Below are 23177 nucleotides of genomic sequence, written 5' to 3'. Positions count from 1 at the left end.
GAAAACGTACATGTACTAATCCGGATTGAAAATGGCGATTAACAATCGCAGATCCTAATTGTTGTCATTCGACCTGTTGGTGTAATTTTAGATTGAAAACAGAAGCTTAACTACCTTTTTTTTTTTTTCTTTCTTCCTGTTAGCAGTGTAAAGTCGTGCCCACTGTTTGAAACTGTGGTTTAGTGGAAGGAACTCACGCTGGCTGATGGAATATTTATCTTTCCTCAAAAGGCTTCCATTAAGCTGTCACGCAGTTTGTAAAAATTACTTGAGGTCGAGGAAGAGGCTTCTATTATGCATAATGAGTTTCTTCCCACATGATTTAAATGTTTGTAGTAGATATGTGCTCATTTGAATTTCAATGATCAGATTTCAGTGCCACGACTTTATTTCTTCCCCCCCCGCCTCCGTCTAATTGTGTGATAGAGCGTGCCTGTGAATTTTTCCGCTTGTTAGGAACGATCACAATAAAATTGCTGTCTACACGCAGTGCGACACAATATCGCATTGCATCTTAAGATGGACCTGCAGTTAAATATTTATATCGAGGCAAACCAGTGCTCTTGTTTGAGCAAATTGGACTTCCTCCTATGAGGCATCACTTTGCATGTGCATACAGTGTGTTGATGGCTCTCCTTCTAAATTGGATTCATGAGACTCTGTATTTGTTGGAGGAATCTGCTGAGATGTTGCATGCTTGTGTCAGCAGCCGCACGCTGCCCCTGATTAATGTTTAATTCAGGGTGACAATATGATGACCGGATTAAATTTCATACTTTACAATCTAAACATAACGGTGCATACAAAGTAATTACTTAATATATAAGTGATATATCCAGATGTAACACATCTAAACTACGGCCGTGTACATATTTGTTCATTTCTGCTCATTTTGAATATCATTTTCAATGCCGCCACTAATATTGAATTCATCCCGCTATGTAAATTATTCAGTATTATTGTACTACAGCAGGTACGATCTTTAGATTTACAGACCATACTTTTTGTTTGTTTGTTTGTTTGTTTGTTTGTTTGTTTGTTTTTACGATGAGTCTGCAAACGTGGCTTCCTGTTACTGAATAATTCAGGCTCATGAAAATGAGGACTCCTCATACAGAGATGAATCAGAATAAGATGCGCTCCAAAAGCCTCTTTTGTGAGCACGCTTTCCTGTTGTGATGCTTTAAGGGTTGATTGTTGAACCTCGCAAGGCACATAGACTTCTGAGATTTCACTTTGAAAGATTCATTGTAGCTGGTAGCAACAGAAAGCAAGAAAGCAGGAAGTTTCCCCAATATGTCCTCCTCACTCATAGGAGGCCACTGAGAACTGCCCTCCACATTTGATGGACGAACAATAACACTTTTATAGTAGCTTCTTTTTTTTTTTTTATACGACTATTAAAGCCAAACCAAGATATTAGATACAAGCTTGTAAACACTATCAAGCATTAGCATGGATGCTGCACTATCTGCACCGTTCACACAAGTTGGCAACATTTTCTTCTGCAAAGAGGACAAAAGTGGGCATTGATGTTTTCTCCTTGTGGAAAGGGAAGGTTTCTCATATCTTCTCTTCATCTGATTGGTCCCCATGGATCGAGGCGGAACGCTTGTCCAGTCATAAACAAAAATGTATTTTCTTTTCTTTTCACTTTAACCTTGTCTACAAGTTGTTTCCCCGACTGATATACATTCCATGGATGTGTGAAACATTTCAGTTGGTGTGAAGGAATATTTTCCAAAAAAAAAATACTGTCAATATTGCCGCTCTGGTTCGGGGCGAAGCTCTGTAAGACATCCTGCTCCTTTTACTACTGCCTTTGCTTCTACAGAATAAAGGCGCATGATGCATTGCAGCAGTGTCCTGGTAATGCGATTGCAGTGCATCTCGTTCCTTTGCAAAACCATTTAAGCTGCTATGTTCTGTTCCATCGGCCTGGGTGGATGGACATATCTGTTGCTATTGATTTCAATGTGCAACATTTGCGGCACACACAGCACAGGAGCACTGGACCACCAGAGTCCAGAGCAGCTTTACCGTCCCTCCTACAGTCAGTTTGGGCGATGTAAAAGCGTTGTGTCACAGTTCAGTAATTTTAGTCTTGAAAACTGTTATTCTCCCTGGAGGGGAGGGACACGGCCGAGACACCTCGGAATAAACTCCTGCTAACAGATTACATGACACATTTTTGTGACTATTTAAGGGAGGTCCTCATAAAATTCCTGCTGCAAACCGGCTGTAATAGGCCACAAAACATTGTACAGGTTGTCACAATGATTTATTGTGCACCACAGGAAAATTCCCCCCTTGCAGTCTCGTGTATTTTATGTCCCTCTCCCTCCACACTGTGCGGCTCTTGCAGTCTGATAACTTTTCTGCCCCTCCCCTCCCCCCGCCACCAAACTGAGCAACATAAATTTTAGAAACTTGAGGGTGATGTCACATTTTGGAATAGGCTGCCTCTGCAATCATACACCAAAGTTAATGGCATACTACAATGTATTTCATTGGCATGTTACCAGTGTGCTCTGCATGTGCAATAACCAAGATGTAAAGTTTTGAAGGTAAACAAGAACCGTTCTATTAATGTGTGCAGGAAAAAAAAACAACTCTTAAGTGGCAATTTAGAATTACCCATTAGCTTAATGTGCATGATTTTAGACTGTGGGAGGGAGGCAGAGTATCTGGAAGGGGCCCATGCACACAGTGAAAACATGCACAGTAAGACCCTGAGTGGGAATCAAACTTGCAACCCTCGCTAGTCACAAAAAGTGAAATGTTTGGAAAATGTAAAACAAAGTTAGTGCTTAAAGATCACCTTCTACGTGCTCCATGCTTATAGTGCATTTTATTTGTGTTCTGAAATTTCATCCAAAAAGCTTGTACACTTTGTATGAGTATTCTATATTATCTGTACACACAGCAGTCCTCCACTCTAAAGAGGTTCTTCCAATTGGCCTAGTTTCATTCCTTTTGTTATTAGAGCTTAGCAGCCTTCAGGCTCCATCATTCACAGCAAACCCCTGCCTGGTGCCAGCATTAGTTGACAGAGGCTCCATCAATCACACAGAGTGAGACACGTGAATGGAGTTAAGATTAATGAAACATTGTGTATAGCCTCGGTAACCAACAGAGACTGTTTAGGTTAAAAAAAAAACAGGACAACCTCAGTGTGGTGGGCTATTGGAAGAGAACGTGTGATTTTTCGTTCCCCTAGTGGCCAAACAACTCCCCCCCTACTTTCCAAGGCCAAATATATTTCCAATCTGCCAGTCACAGCCGTATAGTGCAAATAATAAAATTACACAAAATGAAGGAAAGCATTTAGGGCAAAATGGGCTCACAAGTACTTGAAAGAAATGGATTTTCACAACAGGGTCGTCAGTTTAGTGATGTTACGATTAACAGGCAAATTCACAAGATGTGATGTTTTCTTTGTAATTTTGTGGGAATCATATTGACAGTGTGCAGTCTGTGTCGGTAAACCATGCGCAAAATATTGAACAGGAACATTCAATATAAAATCCAAGTGCGTTCCATTTGAACAGACAGTTGGGAGCCTACAGCAATAATAAAAAAAAAGAATTGTGTGTGTGTGTGGGGGGTGCGGGGGGTTACTGTGTGGCTGCCATTTAATCAGCACAGCCATCCATTTTCTATACCTGCTTAACATTTTACTTAAACTCCGATATACTGTACTGTGCGTCCGTTAGGCCACACAGGCCCTTGGCGACGTCGCAAAGGTTCTGCCGGGTAGAACTCTGATGTTTCAGCACACTTTCTGAACAAAAGTAAGACAACTAAGGGTGGACTTCTCATTTCTTTGGAGCTTTTAGTCAGGCTAGAAACACGTATTCACGTCATCACCATTAGACATTCTAACCCTATTGTTAAATAATTCATTGCTATATGGCTGGTTTCCTCAGTCCCAGTGGAATCCATCACTTTGCTTTTTTCTTTTTCTTTTAAGAAACCTTCTCCCATGTCTGTCTCACAGACGTAGAGAACGATATCATACATTATTAGGGAACATTATGTCGGGAAGTGTTGCCAGAAAAATGATCATTAAAAATTTCCTTTGACAATGTTCAACAAGCGACATGGCGTTAAGATAAATAACTCTTTCTTCGCAGCTTTCCTCTTAAGGACTTTTTTTTGCGACTGTGGAAGATCAACAACACCTGCTGTTAATTAGCGGGAGCTCCTTCCAGCACGCCAGGGAAGAAGGCAATTTAAATTTTTCACTTTTTTTTCTCATTTTCTTTTCAGGTATTTTGAATTAAACGCCATTCTCCTCTCATGTTAACACATTTTGGTTGCATTTTTCTCCAGGCAGGTACTTGTTCCAAACTTGCCATGCTAATCCCACAGAATAGAAATCTCCGCATTTGTAAGATCTGCTAATACAACTGCATAGTTTAAGCAAAAAAACAACAACAAACAGACCAAAAAAAAAACAAGAGTCTAGTATGAAGGACTCCAGTTGTTAATGCAGCTGCCTGTTGATGTTCATTGCAGGAGAGTCCTAATTAGAATTTGAAAGATGTCCGTTTCCTCCTCGGGAAGTCCCCGATGTATCACAGAGGAACCCACTAATGTGGTGTATATTGCTGTGTTGCTAATAGCGCCAGGCAGGGGTTTCACTCAGAAAAGAGAGGGCTTATGATAATGCTTCATCAGCGATCAAGCAGGTGGCCGTTTCATTCCTGCAACGAATCCCTCTAAACAATGCTCCACCAACTCCACTTGTCATTTGTGGGAGGTCAGAGCAGCGTTCAAATGAACAAATGCACATGCAAGAATACGCGAGTGTGTTGAGGGTTTTTCTCTGTGAATGTCTGTAGCTGCAAAAATATTTTTCAGTGCACGCACAAATACAGGGTTGCTCAATGCAATTACGATACACATGCAAATATTTCTGGATTCCTTGCTTCATTCCATCAAAAGCATTTTGAGTTTGGTGTGACACAAACTGTTGGAACCGCAATTACAAAATCCTTGTTGTTCGTCCACTTTGGTATCTCCTGTCTTTTTTTTTTTTTTTGTGCACGCAGAGAAATTTCACAATTTATTTGTGAACCCCCATGTGTGTATTTCATTTATTCTAAGACCATTCTGACACTTTTTCAAATCAGTGACCGCTTTGCATTTTCTCAATCTGTTCCAAGGTTTATACTACAGGTGGGGCTCAGCATATCAATCCTTTATCAACCCCAAGGTTGAGGCCGTGATTCCCTAATAGCAAATGAAATATGCATAGACATGCAGCAAGGCACAATCCATGTTTATTTGACTTCTTTACGTGTTTTACAGCTTTTGCACGGTCAAGACTGTCACACAGGGACTCAACAGGAGTCAATCTCACGTTGGCCATGAGATCTTTCGCCTTTCATTCCATTCTAATTTCTTTATTTATTTATGTATTTGGACTGACAGTGAAATCAATCTGTCTGCAACCCCCTTCTGACAGCTTCTCCTACGGCGAGCTGTGTACCTCTGCAACAGAAAAGGCAGAACACCCCTTTTGGACAAATGTCCTATGAACCAGTTGGGGGACACAAATCCCATCACTGAAGGAGGCTTATTATCTCGTGCAATTAAAAATCTATTAAAGAGTTCTGCCAAAGAGGCGTGCATGATTCATTGAAGCAGTGGCTGACTGACTTTCTGTTGTGCAGTAAAATAATATCAGAGAGCAAAACCAACGGAGAATACAAAGAGCCAAAATGACGCCTCATGGTTGTGGTTTCAGTTTGTTTTCTCGGGCAATCGAGAAAAAGAATTCAGCCATTCTAACGCCATCACTCTTTTGAATGCCATCAGCATGATAAAAGAATAGGCTTATAAATCTGTCTTTCCATGGTAAAGGGAACATGATTCATGTATGAGCCTCAGCTTATGCAGTGCATAATTCAAATGGGATGACATGCTTCGTGTGTCGCCTGTCAGCGCTGACTGTGGCTGACTTAATCAGATGCTCATTTGTGACCCTGTGTGTCTGGGAAGCTCTTAATGGTCAGTGGTGCCCCTTGGAGAATATGTTCTACAAAAGCGCTTTTGGACGAAAATCAGAAAACATGTTTGTGTTGTACCTTGTTGATAAAAAGACATAATGGATTGATAAGGATTCTTCTGTTGCTTTTGCTCCAAGTCCGTGTTTGCAATTTGTTTTCCCACTAAGATACCAATGATGGAGTTGTGGTAGGTTTTCTTTAATTATATCCAGTGAAAACCTTTGATGCCGACAGGTCGCGGCACCTCCGAAGCTCAACTCTCAGGTCAAGGGCTCTCAGGTAACATATCTCACAACATCACAACACAGCCAAGTTCAATGAATTAAGCTGGCTGTCTTTATTGTCATTGTACACAGCAAGTTTCCACTAATGTCACCTCACAGTTTCTACACAGCCCTGCTTGCCTTGGTCACAGAGCGGACCGTCCCATTTTTCTAAATACCAGTTGAACCATTTTAGCAGTAGCTTTATATTAATGGGAGTGGTGATATAAGACAGAAGCGCACGTCCCGTGGCAAGCAGCAGTGAGCTTGTGATCAACCAGTCAGGAAAAAGCAAAATAATTTCTTCGACTCAGAGAAGCCTTCACTTTTGTCTCTCTTTCAGATTCAGAAGAACTTTATTTATTTCCTGATTAGCTATATTAAGAGCACGAAGGTTCACTGTCATTTCTGCTGTTCACTTTGTCTTCTTCTGTGGTATCCAATGGCAGTAAATGGCAGTTGCTTCCTGCCTCTGTCGCAACCAAAAGGATGCTCACTGGAATTTTTAGATTAACTGAAAATGCTTTTGATTGGAAGTTAGCAAGATGGATGAATGATTATCAAATCTTGAAAATGCTCTTTTGACTGTGCTTGTTGTCGTGGGTGGATATGTTCATATAGCAATGCAAATGAAAGCAACCACAGCATTAGCAAAACCATCTTTTTATTAGAAACATCTTGTATAAAAATGAACATGCTCTACACATTTTTATTTTTTTCTCTATAGATGATTCATAAATATCCAGGCACTGTAAATCTTTTTTCATATTTCTTTTTTTTTTTTTTTTTTTTTTAAATAATTCGGTACATAAAGCAGACATGATCAATCCAATTGAATACGTACATTACTTGCCATTTAATTTCAGTCAGCACTTACATATTTTCTATTTTGTAACACAGAAAAAGTGTTTTTAGCCAAATCAAACAGGGTTGGGGGAGAGGAGGTGGTGGCAGAAAAAGCTCACAAACACAAACAATCCCACAAACAATACTTGATCAAAAGATGAGAAACCAACATTTGCAGCAACACTCTCAACTCCTCCCCTTGTACCCGGGAGCTCGGAGAATAATCAATTCAACCAAAATATTTTTTTTATTTGCTTCTTTATTTTGTAAGAACCCTCTGCAGTAGTTTTCCTTCTGGACTTGACACTTTTTACGTCAAATTGTTCGTTCACATAATATTTTTTTTCCCATGAGTTCTGACATGCAACATATATATTTTTGCATTTCTGAGGATAACATTGTAATGAGACAAACTCCAGAGTCACCGTTGTTCATGACAAATAGTTTGCAGACGGGGGAACGACAATGGAACTCTCACAGGCACGAGCGCGCGCGCGCGCACACACACACACACACACACACACACACACACACACACACACACACACACAGAAAGACACACACTGCTATAAATTATACAGGTCGTCGTCATTTTTGAACAAGAAGGATGCAACACAAAACACACGCCTTGAGCATCCACACAGAGCGGCAGAAGTGGTTTAATGGATATGAGGCACGCAATGAAGGCACTGGCCCTTATTTATCAAACACTCAGAAAATTGAAATGTAGAAAAAAAATAAAAAAAGTGAAAATATCGGTTGTCGCGGAACTTTGTTAATTTGACTGCAATGCAGAAGTGCAAGGCTGAATTGAAACTGGTTTTCTTTCTTTTTCGAAACGCCATTCTAGTTTGAGATCGGTTGTCATCGGGTATCAGATTAGCTGCGTCAAGGAATTCCACAATATTTCTATCCAGGATTCGTTCTCAGCATGGCTTGCTGATGAACTTGTTGAACTTAGATAGTACTTAAAATCACTGAGCTGATAGTTAATCATGTATTAGAATGCCTTCTTAGTGTCGTACTCCTACTGGTTCTACATTAAACGCAAAGCTCCCTTGTTATGCATATTTTTTATAGGTTTGTTTTTTTTTTTTTGACATCAGAAGCAGAAAAACACTCCAGATGTCCCTGAAACCAAACATTTGTCTGCATGATGAAGCCACAAAGCAATCAGGAGGAACATCTGTCTGGGGCTGTAGTCACAAGGGAGAGTTGTCAGTTCCCCTTGTGACATCATAGATTGGACAAATACTCTTTAGCACTTGATTTCTGAAAAGTATAGTGAGCAGAGGAGGTAATGATAGATACTTTTTCAATGTCTTTTTTTTTTTTTGCATGGTCGCTGAAAAGACAGACAGAGACACTGCTGTTGTTGGAAAATAAAATTGGATTGTATTTTGAATTTGAATTTCCATCCATCCATCCTATTTTTTTTTTTTCCCGTGGGGTCTACAGGGATAAATAGTCCAGTGTTTCAAAGTATCAAAACTGTGAATAATGGCTTTGTCCCTGTGTGACCCACAATATGGGAATATTAAAGGAGTCTCACGAACTTGGTGGCTAAAGTTAAGATAAACAGAAAAGAGAAACCTCTTCAAAAAAGACACGTCGTCCTTCCAAATAACTTTAAACACTGTTAGATGCCACTGGGCATGAAACTTTCTTGCTCATCATTCTCAATAGCTGCATGGGCGTACTGGTTCCCCGGAAATCGCCTTCCAAAGCCTCAAAATGTCTTTCCTGAAGGAAAAAGGGTAAAAACAAAACAAAACAAAACATATAAGCAAGAAACAGCTATTTCCGCTGCACTCAAAACACTTCTAAGAAAATGTTTTTATTTTATTTTCTACTGCAGCATCAGAATGAATCTTCAGGAAGAGACCCCAAACCCCAGGCAGCTCCAGTGTTACCGACATTAAAGGGGACTATCCAAAATCTGACGACAATCGCCATGGTGTTTCCATCCAAGTAAGTCTAATTTCACTTCTGATCAGTTCTGGTTCCGGTCTTACCCACCTTGAATCTGGTTGAATCTAATGTGTTTGATTTCAAACCAAGTTGTGGGCACATAAACCTTCAACCAAACTTGTTCAGTCTGGAAGCAGATGGCTGTTCCCATCCCTTTAATGAAACACTTGTCTTGCTTGTAATTGGCTTCAGTTCACTCACCAACCCTCAGAGGCCAGCATGGCTCTTATTCCTTCAGTTGCATATTAGTGTTTTTATGTAGACCTGCATGTTACATCTTATCTTTGCCCTTTTCACCTTGTGACAACAAGAGACCAACACAAAAACACAATTTAAGTCATGTTGCACGGCAATACTCTACAGAGCAATCCTAGCCAATTTTGAAGATGTGTATTGCTGGCAATACAACTAAGTAAGAACAGAAGGCAGATAAGTCACATAGAACAACAAGGTCCTGCGTGTAGTATTGGTTGTAACTAATTATCATCCTCTGGAGTTTGTTCAATCACAACAAGTCACATCCTCTCTGTCTCCGTCTTGAAACAAGACTGAAACATTTGCTGCTGTTATACTCACATTTTGCACTTTGAGTACCTGTTTCTTTTGTCTTTTCAGTCGAGATGAAAAGCAGGCTTTTTCTGTGGCTTATCGATAGATTAGCTTTGAACCTGAACAATGGTACAGTATTGAAATAACAGACTGTTGTGGAAGTTGTAACTCATCTTAAAAATATCACACACTCTTGCAAAGGTCCACACGTCTGCTTCTAATTACAAAGGTTGATAGATAAGGGCCAATAAATCAACAAATGTGGGTTTTGGAACCCCTGCCTGACACTGGCGGCGTGCATCGTGAGATAGTCGCACATGACGATTCGTTTTTAGCTTTGCTCCTCGAGTATCTGCAGAAATAGTCTTTGCTCGGCAGAGGGTTACTCAGCGGGTAATGATCCAAAATGACATCTCCACTGTGAATGACAACCATGACAAATGTTGCATTCCATAGACGTCGACGACACAGCACAGTACACGTGATGCTCCCACAAGCATGCTCTGGGACTGTACACTAGGTCTGCCAAGCGGACGGCATCACCATTTTCATGAAACACACACATTTTTTTTTGTCATAGAAAAGAAAAACAAAAAAAACAACAACCCGAGGGCGACCTGTTGCGTCATATTCCGGTGTTTTTTCTTTTTTTTTTTTCGATATGTAGGATACTGAATGTACTGTTGTAAGGCAGTTTGCAGAGCACTGCTGCTGTCAACCCCAAAACAAGTAAACAAAAATAATGACTATATCTCTATACAGATTCATCTTTTTACGGTGTTTGTCTGGAGCAAAAACGGAACACATTTTTTTTTCTCTCTCTCCCCCATTCCTGTTAGAATAAGACGACAGACTGAGCCGCAGCCAACGCTACGGTTGTGTGCTGTACACTTCAGAAGGGAAACATACTGTAGGTTCCAGGTGCTTCACTCAGCCTGCATCTGGAAACACCGACGCTCGCACTCGCACATCTCTCAGAAAGGGTGGGAAGAGGAAAATTAATTGTCCAATCTCCCTTTCGTCTCCAGTCTCCTTTCTCTAAAACTGCTTATTCCTCGTACGCTGGCCGCTCGAGCCGTGATCCCTGAATCTGTTCCAAAAATATGACATCCTCTCTGTTTGTGGAGCGACAAATTCCCTTCTTTCCACCCCCAGCCCTCTCTCTGCTGGAGCAGCCTGAAGTTGTCCAGTGTCCCCCCCGCCCCCCCGTTCCCCCCCCCACTCAGAATCAGGTGATATTTCCTCAGGCCGGCCCTCACTTCACTCCCAGGGTTTGTCTCTCTGGCTTAGATGGCGTGGTTGCTGTAGCTTATGTAAGTCTGCTTGGAGGCCAGCGCTGCAAGGGCGGCAGAGGGGTAGAAGAGGAGAGCGTTAAAAACACAGTCGGGGAGATACGAACAGGTGTAAAATGGACGGCTGGCAGAGCAAAGAACCCACTTTCATGTAAATTCAGTCAACTGCACGTGCCATGATCATCGTGTTTCAGCAGTGTTGTACAGATAACACTGTGGCTCATCTGATGTTGTTGTTGTTTGAAATGTGGTTGAAATGTGTCTGAAACCTGGACTTAGATGCCTTTGAAAATTAACCGGTCTATCTCAAGGGGCTACCTTTGAAATCAAGGATTGAAAAAAAGAGTTAAATATGAAAATGTGGATCTGTAATCTGTAATATATGGAAAAGCTATGTAATTGTCAATTAGTCAGCTACTTCCTTTATATATATGTTAGATTGGTCAATTAGGCAAATATCCCAATGAAAGAATATTTCTTTCCCACAAATAGATAGAAAACACCTGACATGTATGCATTAATGAAAAATAAATGAATTATAAATCAGTTAAATGCAATAAAAAAAAAAATCAACATTTTTTTGACTTAAAAACATTATCAGCCCAATTTAACACAAGCAACACAATCAAAACGTGTTCCCTGTTGATAAAGGCAGTGATGCATATAAGGAGCTAATGCAGTGGGCATCACATCCAAATAAGGACGTGAGGCGAGTCTGCCAGAACAAGAAGGGTCTCAAATGCATAAAGTGATTCTCAAGTTGCAGGTCTCTCACCTGCATGCAGAGACCTGAGATTCCTCTGTGCACCAAGCAACGCATGCAGCCAGTCAGTGAGCGGGCGACCATTCAAACCCGCTCTTCGTACTAGACGTCAAGTGCTCTTAGGGGAATGTGGTGTGACTCGCCCCCAGTGTCAATACTCATCATACTTCTCATGTCTGTTTTGTGTTTCATGGGATTTTCGATAAATAACACATGGACGATGGACTGCTGCCGGGCAGACCACTGTGATAACCTGACAAACGCCGGTGAGACGTGTCTGCGATACCGGACGGTACGTGCGTGCAGCGAACACACAGTGTCTCCCTTAACGCGTGTGTCACTGTTTAAAAAGTGGGGATCAGGCGCCTGCATGCTTTCTGCCAGTAATTGCACCACCAATCTGCCAATCTGCCCACAGCAGACTTGGCTGACTGAATATGTCAGGGGGGAATAAAATCCAATCAGAAGACAGCGAAGAGAGTTGGGGCGAAAGTGATGAAAAGCTTGTTGGGTGTGAGCGCGCATGTGTGTGTACATACACTACCAGTCAAAAGTTTGGGTACTCCTTCTCATTTGATCATTTTTCTTTCATTTTAATGACTATTTATACAGATTCTCACTGAAGGGATCAAAACAGTGAATGAATGAAACATATATGGTTTTATATAGTAAACAATGTAGAAAGGAGTAAAGATAAAGAAAAGTCCTTGCATGAAAAGGTGTGTCCAAAATTCTGACTGGTAGTGTATATGCACATATATGTGTGCCTGTACGTGAATGGTGGGCGTGATTCCCGCCACTTCATCCGAGGCATCGCCTGCAAGAGAAACACTGATAAATGAACCTTATTTGAATATTTATGAGCTGCAAGGCCAAGATAAAGAATAGATGGTCCAGAAAGAATTGGGGCTGGCAGAGCCATCTGTCTTTTTCCTGTTCACTCGTATTGTTGTTATTGTCCCATTACAGCAAATTCCTTCTTTTGTCAAATGTGGGAGGGGGGGGGGACAAATTACAGGGGACACGTGGCTATCGCTTGTCTGCTGCACTCGGCCAGAGTGGTGTCATCTTCCGACGTTAATAGGCTTTACCATGGTGATTGGCCACTTTAGAGAAACGCACACACACACACACACACACACACACACACACAAAAAAACAATTGCTTGTCCAAGTTAGTGTCTGTTGCTCAAGGGTGGTATTTTTTTTGAGGGGCGTGCACCGGTGCGTGTCATGGCCAGGGTGTGCAGCCAGGGAGGTTTGTGCATAGTAACGGCAGGTGCAAGTGCTCCACTGAACATGAGCAAAAGAAAAAAATATGCAACCACAAAAAAGGGGGGGAGGGAAAAAAAAGTTGGCCAAAGTCAATGTCTCATAATTAGGTTACCTGAGAGTCTATAGTCCCTCACAAGGCTCCCCTCCCTCAACACAGTCTGACACATAAGCACAAGAGGCACTTGTTAGATTCACAGTACATGCACAGGGTGAGAATCAACACCGGAGATGTGGGCTCCATAATTGGATAAGATATAACACTTCTTTCTCGGAGGTGATGAGCGTACATGCGAGCGTGGGCGTGAGCTTTTTAGCCCTAATACACGTGCTGCCACAGCGCGGCTCAGCCTGTCAGGGTGTAAAATCAAGACCTTCAGTAATCGGAACACGTTGGCCTGCCTGCTTGGGTTTTAATCCGGCCCCCACACATGGACTGCCTACACTGTATCCGGGTGATTGGAATATTCTCCGTTCCTTGCTAACACTCAGCCACCCGTCACTTTTGTCCCTTTCAAAATCAGACTGGCGTGGGCATCGTGTCACACCTCCCGGTTCGCAAATCCAGTGCGGCGCCAGAGTTTGTCAGAATGGAGCTACCCTTCCAGCCGGCTGATCTAAATTGCAGCCTTCTCCTGATGAAAAACACAAGTGACTTTCTCCCTCATCCAATCACTTATGCTTGTTCTTTTTCTTTTATTTTCTGCATTGGCTTATAGACATGTGAAGAAATACTGTATATAGTGACAGTATTGCGTGGTATCTTTTCCAGATAGCAGTCAGGCAGCTTAGGGCCAGGCTGTTTGTCCCTTCAATCAGTTTTCCTAATATTATCAACAACGCTTATGAAGAAAATGTTGTCATGTGAATAAAAGAGCCAAACTATTGTCCTAAAATCAACTTGCTGCCCTGAGGAAAACTTTTTATCCGCTCCAGTGACTCCTCAACCCGTTGTGATACCAACCTTGTGTTTCCAGACTTTCACAGAGCTCAGATTTTGCCTCTCCGTTGGGCCTCAGGCCACCTTTTGGGTTGAACTTGTTGGACATGGTGGCTGCGGTGACCACAGCCTTCAGGCTGCGCTTGCGCTTGGGCACGTTCTGCTCCGGATGAAAGAGCACCACGTACACTTTGGGCATGTAGAGCATTCCCAGAGAGACGGACGCGCTCAGGCTCACGGAGATGGTCAAGGTTGTGGTCTGGATGTACATCTGTTTGGTGAAGGAGATCAGGAGACGGAAAACAACTTGTTGAAGCTGCATGTGTTGATGTTCGGGTTACACTGTTTATATTCAATGCATTAGAGAACATATTAATCAAAGCAAAGATGTATCTCTATCATTTCTGTAATTCTACATTTAGGACACTGACTCCATTATTCTAAAAAACAAACAAAAACTCTACATGTTGTCGAGGTTGGTGCTTATGTATGAAACAGTCAACTGAAACATCAATGACAACATCACGTAGTCACAGTGACTTCTATTGCTCTTATCTGCTGGAGGGCCTGGCGATATATTCTGTCCGACAATTGATAAGAATCAATCATTTCCTAGTGGGCTGTGTCATTTATTTTGTAATTCCATCTAATCACAATGGCCTGAAGGGCATTGCCAGGCCAAATGGCGCACGGTAAACAGCAGAGCTCTATGAACAGATCGTAACAGGTAAAAGAGAAGAAAACAAACAAAACAAAAACAAGGCACAAAAGGAAATATTTAGGTTGCTGGAAATTGCTGGTATTCAGGATCCAAGAGTCATTACGTCTAACTTGGTTGGTCATACTAAACAGCTGAATGCCTAAGAAACATCTTTGTATATACATGAGCACGAAAGACATTATTGTGGGAAAATGAATCACAACAGATTTGCATTCGGTTGGCAAACTAAACCAAACTGTTACCTCCAATGATCTGAGGACACGTGAAAAAGGGAAGACATTCACAACAGGAGCAAAATGATTTGACGTTTGTTTTGAACAGAACTTAAATAGTTTGAAGATGTTTTTGAACATCAATTAGAGAAAATAGCGGCAACAACTGTCCTTGGCTAGACACCAGTATATAGTATGAGTTTAATCTCTTATGTTCCTGGAAAAAGTCTCTGTCTGTCGAGAAAAAGCACAAATCTCTAAATTGCTACAATTTTGCAGAAAAGTGCCAAATGAGTCATTCCTGAAATACCACATTTCATTATCGGGGAATATAATGATTCGCACCAATCTGCAAAATGTCGACTATAACGGCTGGCCCTTATGTACGTTCATCACTCCTGAGCTTCGCTTCCACTGGGGTGTTTGTTATTCTAACTGATAGAAGTGCCCTCCTGTGCTGCCTGCATACGGGATGTTTCCGCCTTGAGGTTTTAGACAGCGGCGTGCGGATTGTGTGCTGTCTGCCGCTGGTGACAGCTGCAACACACAGCTGGGCAGCAGATAAACAGTACAGCTACAGGCAGCAAGTGTGGAGTGAACAAGAACATCCTATAGCATATTAAAAAAAAAAAAATGCCTGCAAGTAATTTATTTATTCCGATTCAGAACCCAGACGTAGCCCACCTTTAATACATCAGTACCAGAGTCGCAAGTTCCTGCAGGCGCTGTGGGATTAAAATAGGTTAACTCCCATGTGTTTGCATTACTCATGCGTAAATGGCATTAGATTGGAATAACAGCGCACTGCGGTGGTGTTATTCCGTATGAGGAATTCAAATAAAAGAAAAAGAATCTGCAAAAAAGTCAGTTTTTAACTTTACTTTTAAAGCCGTCTCCAGATCACTTTACACTGCTGCGCTTTGAAAATATTCGCAAGTCATAAAATAATATAAAAAGGCAAAAAAGAAGGCAAGGAAAAATACAATGTCTCTGAGACGTGATGGTGGAGGTCCTCTGAGGTTGATGAGCACAGCGTAGAAGGCAAAGAGTGTGGAGCTGTTTCGCAGCTGGCAGACATCTTTCAGACAGATGCGCCCGAGGTTTCCTCTGACATTACATGTTAAGACATCACAAATGACTGAGTCGTTTGGCATTGGAATAGCCCCTCGGGCTGCTAAAACACAGGGATGTTTAGGGTTATGAATTAGGTTTCCCCCTCATGTGGTTATGAATTATGTTGTTTGTATGTAAGCCTATACGACATCTATCATCTTCCGGAGCGCGCGTCATTTATTTTTATCACTTCATAAGGCCTTAGGGGCAACACAGCTGCCCAAGATTTCTGTAAATGTCAAATTTAACATTTCTTTGTTAAAAATGTTTCCGTGTTACTAAAATGTATATGTTTGATTATATATCTTTGGCGTTACAATTATTTTGCAAATGACACCGAGGTACACTTTGTCCTCCTCATCCGTCCAGACAGATGTGATAATGCCAACGGGCATGTTTCCCTGCTTGTTCAGGAAACCTATGGAAAGACGCAAGCCACATAGGTCATGTGAGCTAAATGTTCACTATGTCAGTTACTTTGGCTCCAAAAAAACAAAGTAAAGAAACATGCCCATTGACTCTTAAACGAGTGCACCAACTTAAATGCAAATTGGTATTGGTAAATTCAAATTATGCCGCCTACACAATTTTCTCTTAATGCACCTTAAAAGGTTTTATAGAAATGCAAATTTTTCTTGCCTCCTCTTTAGAATTTTAAAGGTTTTAAAGGTATTGAGCTGAGTGACTCTTTACACACTTAAGGGTTGGAGGTTACTAGTAAAGTGTAAAAAACAAAAAAAACACAATGTGACTTTATAAATTCACCTGTCATCACGTTTTATGGTGACCTTGATACATATTGACAAGTTAAGTATTAAAGGCTCTGCACAAATTAAACCCCTGAAGCACATCCGTTAAGGAAAAGGATATCAGGACAAAATGGAAGTGATAGGGCATTGTATTCCATCATCGTGAGAGCAGAGAGGGAGCATTCCCTGCTGATGGAGGGGAGTGTTGTAATCTCTTGAGGAGATTACATGTGGCCTGGGGTTGAGTTCAGAACAATATTGCTCCCCCTCTGAAGTACAGTGAGGAGTCACTCTATGAGGGGTGCCGAGACCCTTTGTCCACTTCCATTGGCCGCGGTGACATAAATTCACCCTGACAAGCTGATCTGATTGTCAATCACCTCCATTGGCACGGTCTGGGGGACGAGACAGGAACCTTGAGACAGAACTAAGCTGCCCAAGCTGCCTTTGCCTCTCCCCTGCATAAATAACATAAGGGGCTGAGTTTGTTTTTCAAAAGTTCAAGTGAAATGTGGCATGACTTTGAATAATTGGCAAAATTGAACAATTTTTCCACCCCGAGATAGTCGTATAAAAGTGCCTGACAGTCATGGTATCCTTTCTATGACTCAAATACCACCTGACCCGTTGGCTTATGCTTTTTCCTTGCTTTATACAGTGTGGATGCATCGCCTCAGTTTGGTATTGCACAGTACTCTCATGCCGATGCTTATATTGCCAGAGATAGCTGTAATTGCTTGTAGGAGTCGGTAATTTGCTGTCGACTTTCTATTAACAAGAAGCATGAACAGCTGGAGTAGTTTTAATCTTACTTCACAAAGCCTGTGTCTTCTATGTATAAGCACCGGATGGGTACCTGCTATCTCCACTGAGACTGAGTCTGCCACCCATATTAAAACGGAACGAGAGGAAGCATGTTGGAGAATGTACCGGAGTTGAAAGAATTACCCTCACTGTGAGGCCAGTCAAATCCCCAAAGTGGAACACAAAGCCCATCATGTCGTGATGAATAGTGCCAGCACGAGAGACCAGTGCAAGACAACAGGCATCATTTGTTGGTCTGGTCCTTTTGTAAAATGGGACTGAATTTGCATTGAAAAGATGTCACATAGCACATCCAAATGAATTCATCTGACACGTGTCCCTGCTGCTCCTCATGAATGTATTAAAGTTGGGTAATGACAATTAACGATAGAAACAAGAGCCATGACATTCCAGAAAGATGGCTGGCGACTCTGTACCTCAGGTATGTTTTGAATGACACACTTGCCTTTTCTGCCGACTGCGAGGTCCCGAAGAAGATGGGGATGAAGGCGAGCCACACGATGCACGTGGTATACATGGTGAAGCCGATGGGCTTCGCCTCGTTGAACGTCTCTGGGACTCCTCTGGTCTTGATGGCATAAACTGTGCAGGTGACCATCAGCAGCATGCTGTAGCCCAGCAGGCAGATGAGGGACAGGTCCGATATGTCGCACTTCAGGACGCCCCGGGACATTTTGGGATTGGCCGTGCGCTGGTCCTCGTAGTCGACGATGGCTTGCGATGGGTCGACACCGAACCAGATGCATACTCCGAGGAGCTGCAGGGATATCAGACTAAACGTGATGACTAACTGGGAGGCGGGGGAGATGAACCGCGGAGCGCTGACCGACATCTTGCCCTGCTCAAAAATCCTGTAGATCCGATTTGTCTTCGTGAGCAGCGCTGCGTAGCTAATGCTCATCCCCAAGCCCAGGAAAATCCTCCGCAGGGAGCAAATAAACACGTCGGGGGTGGAGATCATGAGGAACGTCGTGGCATAGCACAGGAAGATGCCGGTCAGCAGCACGTAACTCAGCTCTCGGCCCGATGCCTTCACAATAGGCGTGTCGTTGTAGCGCACAAAGGTGACCACCACGAACAGAGTGGCCATGATGCCCAGGACGGCAATGAGGACGGGAATGACCGCCCACGGTGAGCTCCACTCCAGCTTGACGATGGGAATTCGGTCACACCCTGTGTGGTTCTGGTTGGGACGAAGGTCGAAGCGGCACATTTTGCACGTGTACGTGTCCGCCTGATACTGATAACCATCGCAGTTCTCGCAGTGCCAGCAACACGGAATCCCCTTCACGATCTTCTTGCGCTGCCCGGGACGGCAAGGTTGGCTGCAGATGGACAACGGGACTTCCTGCGTTCTGCCGGGCCACTGCATCTCGTTGGTCTGGAGGCGCAAGACACGGGCAGACATTATTGCCAAACATTGTTCTCACACATCGCAGAGGCACGCTGAATACTCTGGGAGTCATTATAGCAGGGATGTCAACAAGATTTACTACATATTGAGAAGAAAAAAAGTTACATGCTTAACAATGCACGGCATGCATGAGGAGGCAATTCAATTAACACTTGGGAGATTAGATTGTGCACACAGACAATGCTGGTCGAGTTAAAAAACATAAGCAGTTCTCCCGATGGAGCTTGCATCATGTGAAACGACATAATCAAGTCATCAGGAAGTAAGCTCACCGACTTATAACTGAACAGTGAACACCTTTTAATGTTTAATTACTGCAACAGACTGCCGTGCCTGCCGGAGACAAGACAATAGAGCCACACTCTGAGGTAGTGCAATCTCATAGCGGTGCGGTATTAAGCGCCTACAATGTTGCTTTAATGGGATTTTTTTTAACGAACACCTGAGAATTCTGTAAGCAAAACAAAATATGACCCTAAATATCACCTATATACTTAACATACACAAATGGGTACATTTATACGTAAACTGATGCATCCAAACTGCCAAACCAGCCTTCACACAGCTGCCTTAGTTTTCCTTCCGTCCAGGTCCTTTTGCCATGCAGGTGGTGCGTACAAGTTATTTTTGCTTACAGCAGCAATTTAGCATCGCGATGTGCTGAGTAATTCAATAACCCACCGAGAGTATGTGTGTCTGCAAAAAAGGGAATGCTCAAGGTCTTCATGTGATCGATGCTCAACAAAGCTCAAAATTCAAGCATGGCGCATTGATCCCACACAAGGATGGGTTCACCCACTCCATGCATTGAGGTAATGCTAGTGCTGTAATGGCGTTCAAGAGGAGGTGACTATTAAGAGAGAAGTACATGCATTTTGGTTTTTTTTTTCAAATCCATACCCGATGTCAGACATATACCTTACTTGGTGCACATATGTTATAACTAGAAAAAAAATTAAATATTCATACATCTAAGTGTAGCTGGTCTGTCCAGTGGCCGATGATCTTGTATTCTGTGGTGGTGTTGGTGATCTGGTACTGGTAGATTTCATAGCGGCCGGGTGCGTCGCCGTTCATGTTGAAGACCACAGGGGTGCCCGCTATTCCTAAAGAGAAGAAGAAAAAAAAAAAAGAAAAGCATTTTTTCTTGGGCAATTTTCTTCATATTTTTTCACACTTTTCCATTGCATTGCATGATGCTCAGAGAGGCAGTGAAGCAACAAGGGGATTTGGAGGGTGACGCTATTGTGGCATTTAATGATGGCAGCTAAATAGATGTGGGCAGCCATGTTGTTCCGGGTCCTTTGAGAAAGGCCAGGGCTGCTGTCTGTTCATGTTCCCATGTCATTTCACACTCCGTCATTCTGCTCATTGCCCTGCGCTTGTTATCCACAAGGTCCCCCACTCCGAGTGCTAACGAATGACAGCACTGATTCTGATTACCACTCTGAGCTTCTGCCTCACCCTGCCGCTCTCCTGTTTCTGTGCCAACCTACAGACCCCTCTCCAGCCTCCCAGCTTGTTATAAAATTGTAGTGCAGATTCAGTGACGAGAGCCCACCGCGGAGCTCCTGGAAGGAGATGACCGCTAATGGCGTCCTCATCTCTTGCAAATTTGCCTTTTTCTCCCCTCACTGCATTCCCCCTAATACTCAGCAGTTCTCTAACATTTTGAAGTAAGGGTTGAAAAGTACAAAATAAATGGTTAAGCTGAAGCTGAATACTGTTTTGGTTTGCCCGTGGCAACATTTGGATGTTATGTACAGTGAGCGCACTCTACATCACGATCGTCAGTTCTCCGCTAAGAGAAACGGAGGCAAGATTAAATTTAATCTATGGAATAGACTTGAACTATATACTTGACTGTCTATGTCAAGCATTATATTAATAATGCATTTGTGTCTCTACTATTTTTTTTATTATTATTATTATATTATTATTTATTATTCATTGCTTAATGCCTAGGTCAAGGTATTGACCGTGGTTTTGAATTTCCTATAGTCATACTAGTAAAAACTGAATATGTTCGAGTGGGTGTGTATATATGTCTGAAAAGTCGTATGGGATTCAATTGGCTCATCATCATTCTGCCACATCATCCGGAGGGCACAAGGAAGTGAGTGGGATTTGGTTTGACTTAACCGAGTTTCACCTTTTGCATGTATTTTGAGATATTTTTTAAATGCTAGTGTGAATGAGCCAGTGAAACAAACAGTGGCTGTCTGAGGAGAAGCTGGCATAAACGGGTATAAAAAGACAAAGGGTTTAAGAGAGTATGTAATGTAAATACAGATGCATCAAATATCAAAATATATTCAGTTAAAAGTCAGTTTTGTTGCTGTGCATCTGCGTTTGTCCAAATCCTCCCAGTAAATGGTTCTTGAAGTAAATCTCACTCGCTGCTCTAATTACTTTGTCTGTTTTTACAAAGGCCACAATATCAAGGGTGACAAAGGGTATGCTCGTTGCACTTTGTGAAAATAATTTGATAAAACAAATCTGCCTTCATTAGGGCGCCAGAGTCGCAGCTAAAAAAGAGCCTTCCGCCCCAGTTAAAAGCCATTAGCGGGAGCCAATGTGTTGACAAGTGTTCTAATAAAACTGTAAGTGGGATGCCGATTTGGGTGTTGAACTTTAGAAGTGCACTGGCGCCTTCGATGAACCTGCTTTGCCTCGATCCTTGTGAAACAAACAAGAGAGTCAGTCGAGCTGCCTTGGCAGCATGAACAGATGGAAGTTATCTCACGGGGATCCAGATTTAGAACTGGCAAAACTTGTGTTTCCAGTTTCAGCTGGTACTGCTCAAACCCAGTTATTAGTTTGGATAATGAATAATTATAGTTGGTGAATAAAAGGCCTCTGAGTTCAATGGCCAAATATGTTTGTTCATTTTATTGGAAACCAACATCATGACTACCTTGAAATGACTATATTGCACTGACCAGGTGTGTTGCTTAAGTAGATGTAGCACAAGTGCCTATTGTCTATTGGTTCTACAACTTCAAGATGAAACCAGTTTGATTTTACAGTAAACCATAAAGTTTCAAAAAATAAAGTTGTTTTCTTTTTTTTTTTTGTAAATATCACAGTTTTGTCATCTCGTCGGTTTCGGAGCCTGGGTGTATATTGCTGGAACAGGTTTTAGTTTGGCTTGAGAGGCCTGTGACCACGATGTGATAGTCAAGGACAAGTGCAATATCTTCCACATGTCTATCACCTGCTCCCTGTGACATAAGTGGGCCAAGTGGACGTTTTCACTGCTCGTCAGGTCAGTGTGAGTCTGTTGATTGCCAGGGGCAACAGGAGGTATGTGTCAGTGTTTTGTTGATCCGTGCCACCGTGTCTCCGCACAGATCTAAACCTTTGCAAAAGATGTTCCAGACTACCAGAATAGAGAAAAACCTTTGCCATTCACCTTGCTCTCTTTTCTGTGAGGTAATATCATGTGCCACTACTGACGCGTACCATAATCCGAACTTGTGATATATTCCTTTTTTTCTTTTGGTTACAAACCTACACATCTTGACCTGAACTTAGCCATCAGGTTCATGTGTATTTCCAATACTTTCCCAGGGAGAAAAAAAAAGTGTTTGTTTTTGAAAATAATTACCAGCAGAGGTTAGCGTTCGATATCAATGGCATCACAGCCTCCAGACTGTGCATCAATAACTGTTTTCATACCATGGTGGTTGTGCTTGGGTTTCCTCTGGTCAGCATGGATGTTTTAAGGCAGTTCCCAGAATGCATTGGCTTCACGTGGAGACTCTTGCTGTTTATCTTTTTTGTAGCCATCCCTGTTTGAAGCCCCGTGGCTTTGCTGCTATAGGACTTCCAGCAATATAACATATTGTGTAGAAGAATGTGTAAGTAGTTTCCCTATATCCTCGTGGTAATCGCATCTCGCTGTGTTCATGGCTTCCAGAGGAGACACAACAAACGCTTCCTCAGCATGAGACTTCTGCCCGAAAACCCAAGGACACAAACTCAAAAGACACAAGTATCCACTCATATATTTGCTCAGCTGTTGCAGATCAAACTGGTTTTATGTAAAAAAAATAAATAAATGAATAAAACAAAAAAAAAACTGTTCATGAAGCCTACTGCCGGGGCCAATAAGAAAAAGGGATGTGTAGTTTTTCCTAATGTTGCTGTGATAATTGATCTCCATTAATCCCTTGTAGCCCAAGTCAGAATACTCAAATACTCTTCTGTAACATTCTCCATTTTACA

At 42.2% G+C, this 23177-nt stretch overlaps 1 protein-coding gene and 1 long non-coding RNA gene across 2 annotated transcripts in view; one reads left to right on the top strand and one right to left on the bottom strand.

Moving 5' to 3' along the window:
- Positions 1 to 6934: 6934 nt before the first annotated feature.
- On the top strand, positions 6935 to 10248 carry LOC142898708 (uncharacterized). The gene is made up of 2 exons (XR_012928629.1): positions 6935 to 9509; positions 9549 to 10248. It is a non-coding gene; the product is annotated as an uncharacterized LOC142898708 (long non-coding RNA).
- The window catches only part of LOC142898699 (metabotropic glutamate receptor 4-like), a 154233-nt gene continuing 140617 nt past the window's right edge, over positions 9562 to 23177 (bottom strand). The window contains exons 8-11 of the mRNA XM_076041800.1: positions 19917 to 20053; positions 17979 to 18914; positions 13938 to 14184; positions 9562 to 10982 (exon numbers count right to left, since the gene is read on the bottom strand). Coding sequence (XP_075897915.1) covers positions 10933 to 10982; positions 13938 to 14184; positions 17979 to 18914; positions 19917 to 20053 — 1370 coding nt within the window. The 3' untranslated portion in view covers positions 9562 to 10932. The remainder of the gene's footprint in view (positions 10983 to 13937; positions 14185 to 17978; positions 18915 to 19916; positions 20054 to 23177) is intronic.

Source organism: Nelusetta ayraudi, unplaced genomic scaffold (assembly GCF_046127955.1).
Source record: "Nelusetta ayraudi isolate G7.1 ecotype Tasmania unplaced genomic scaffold, CSIRO-AGI_Nayr_v1 ptg000070l, whole genome shotgun sequence".
NCBI classification, from domain to species: Eukaryota; Metazoa; Chordata; class Actinopteri; order Tetraodontiformes; family Monacanthidae; genus Nelusetta; species Nelusetta ayraudi.
This window is presented reverse-complemented; position numbering and strand designations above follow the sequence as displayed.